Source organism: Eimeria mitis, genomic scaffold, assembly GCF_000499745.2.
Source record: "Eimeria mitis Houghton genomic scaffold, Emh_scaff9340, whole genome shotgun sequence".
Taxonomy (NCBI): domain Eukaryota; phylum Apicomplexa; class Conoidasida; order Eucoccidiorida; family Eimeriidae; genus Eimeria; species Eimeria mitis.
In genome coordinates this window covers 1-1,282 of record NW_013576884.1, presented here as the reverse complement: position 1 = coordinate 1,282, position 1,282 = coordinate 1, and the positions used below count along the sequence as shown (strand labels likewise).

General features: G+C 59.3%; 1 protein-coding gene across 1 annotated transcript; it reads right to left on the bottom strand.

Annotated features, from left to right (window-relative positions):
- Positions 1–365: 365 nt before the first annotated feature.
- EMH_0096970 (uncharacterized protein) lies at positions 366–1,178 on the bottom strand (the record flags this gene model as incomplete). Its single annotated transcript, XM_013502477.1, has 1 exon — positions 366–1,178. The coding sequence occupies one exon, from the start codon at positions 1,176–1,178 to the stop codon at positions 366–368; it is 813 nt and encodes a 270-aa protein (XP_013357931.1).
- Positions 1,179–1,282: the final 104 nt, after the last annotated feature.

Below are 1,282 nucleotides of genomic sequence, written 5' to 3'. Positions count from 1 at the left end.
TGCACGCATGCAAGGTACACGACCTGCCCTAGCAGCAACTTTTTTAGCTTCTGCTGTTCCTGCTGCTGCTGCTGCTGCTGCTGCTGCTGCTGTTACTGCTGCTGTTGCTGTTGCTGCTGTTGCTGCCGCTACTCTTCTGGCTGCTGCTCCTGTTGCTGCTGCTGCTGCTGCAGCTGCAGGGCTGCTAGCAACGGAGCGGTGGAGCTCCTGCAGCAGCAGCAGCAACAGCAGCAGCAGCAGCAACAGCAGCAGCAGCAGCAACAGCAGCAGCAGCAGAAACTGCAGCTGCTTTTGCTGCAGCAGCAGGAGCTGCAGCAGCAGCAGCAGCAGCAGCAGCTGCTGCTGCTGCTGCTGCTGCTGCAGTATTAGTTGTGTGTAATGAGCTGCCCCGCGCTGCTCTCTGAAGCTGCATGTAGACGGAAGCATGCAGACAGCAGCAGCGCTTGCTGCTGCTGCTGCTGTTGCTGCTGCTGCAGCTGCTGCTGCTGCCTCTGCAGCAGCAGCTTCTCCAAAGATGAACCGACAGCTGAAGAAGTAGAGATACCTGCTGCTGCTGCTGCTGCTGCTGCTGCTGCTGCTGCTGCTGCTCCATCTCCAGCTGTGCTTGCTGCTGCTGCTGCTGCTGTGTCTGCTGCTGTTGCAGCAGCAGCAGCAGCAGCTGCTGCTGCTGCTGCTGCTGCTGGTGAGTCAGAGCCCAGCAGCAGCAGCTGCTGCTGAAAATCTGAGAGAATGCTGCAGGCAACCTGCGGGTTAAGCCCGGTGCAGCAGCTAGCTGCTGCTGCTGCTGTTGTTGCTGCTGCTGCTGTTGCTGCTGCTGCTTCTTTGTTGCTGCTGTCTGCTGCAACTGCCGCATGCAGCAGCAGCAGCAACGAACTCCCCGCAGCAGCAACTGCAGCAGGTAGATATACATCTGCTGCTAAACGCCCAGCTGCAGCACGAACCGTACACACGTCCTGCTGCTGCAGCAGCAACCTGCTGCTGCTGCTGCTGCTACTGCCGCAGCTGCTGCTTCTGCTGCTGCTACTACTGCTGCTGCTGCTACTGCTGCTGCTGCTGCTGCTGGGAAGGAAAGGAGGAACTAACAGCCCCACATCTGCTGCTGCTCGAACAGCTACAAGTGCCTCTTGCTGCTGCTGCTGCAGCTGCTGTTGCTGCTGCTGCTGCTGCTGCTGCTTCATCTTCCACCTGTAGCCTTGTGCTGCTTTTACTGTGCCCAAGGCGAAGCAGCAGGCAGCAAAGGTGCTGCATGCGCGCTGAACCAGCTGCTGCTGCTGCTGCTGCT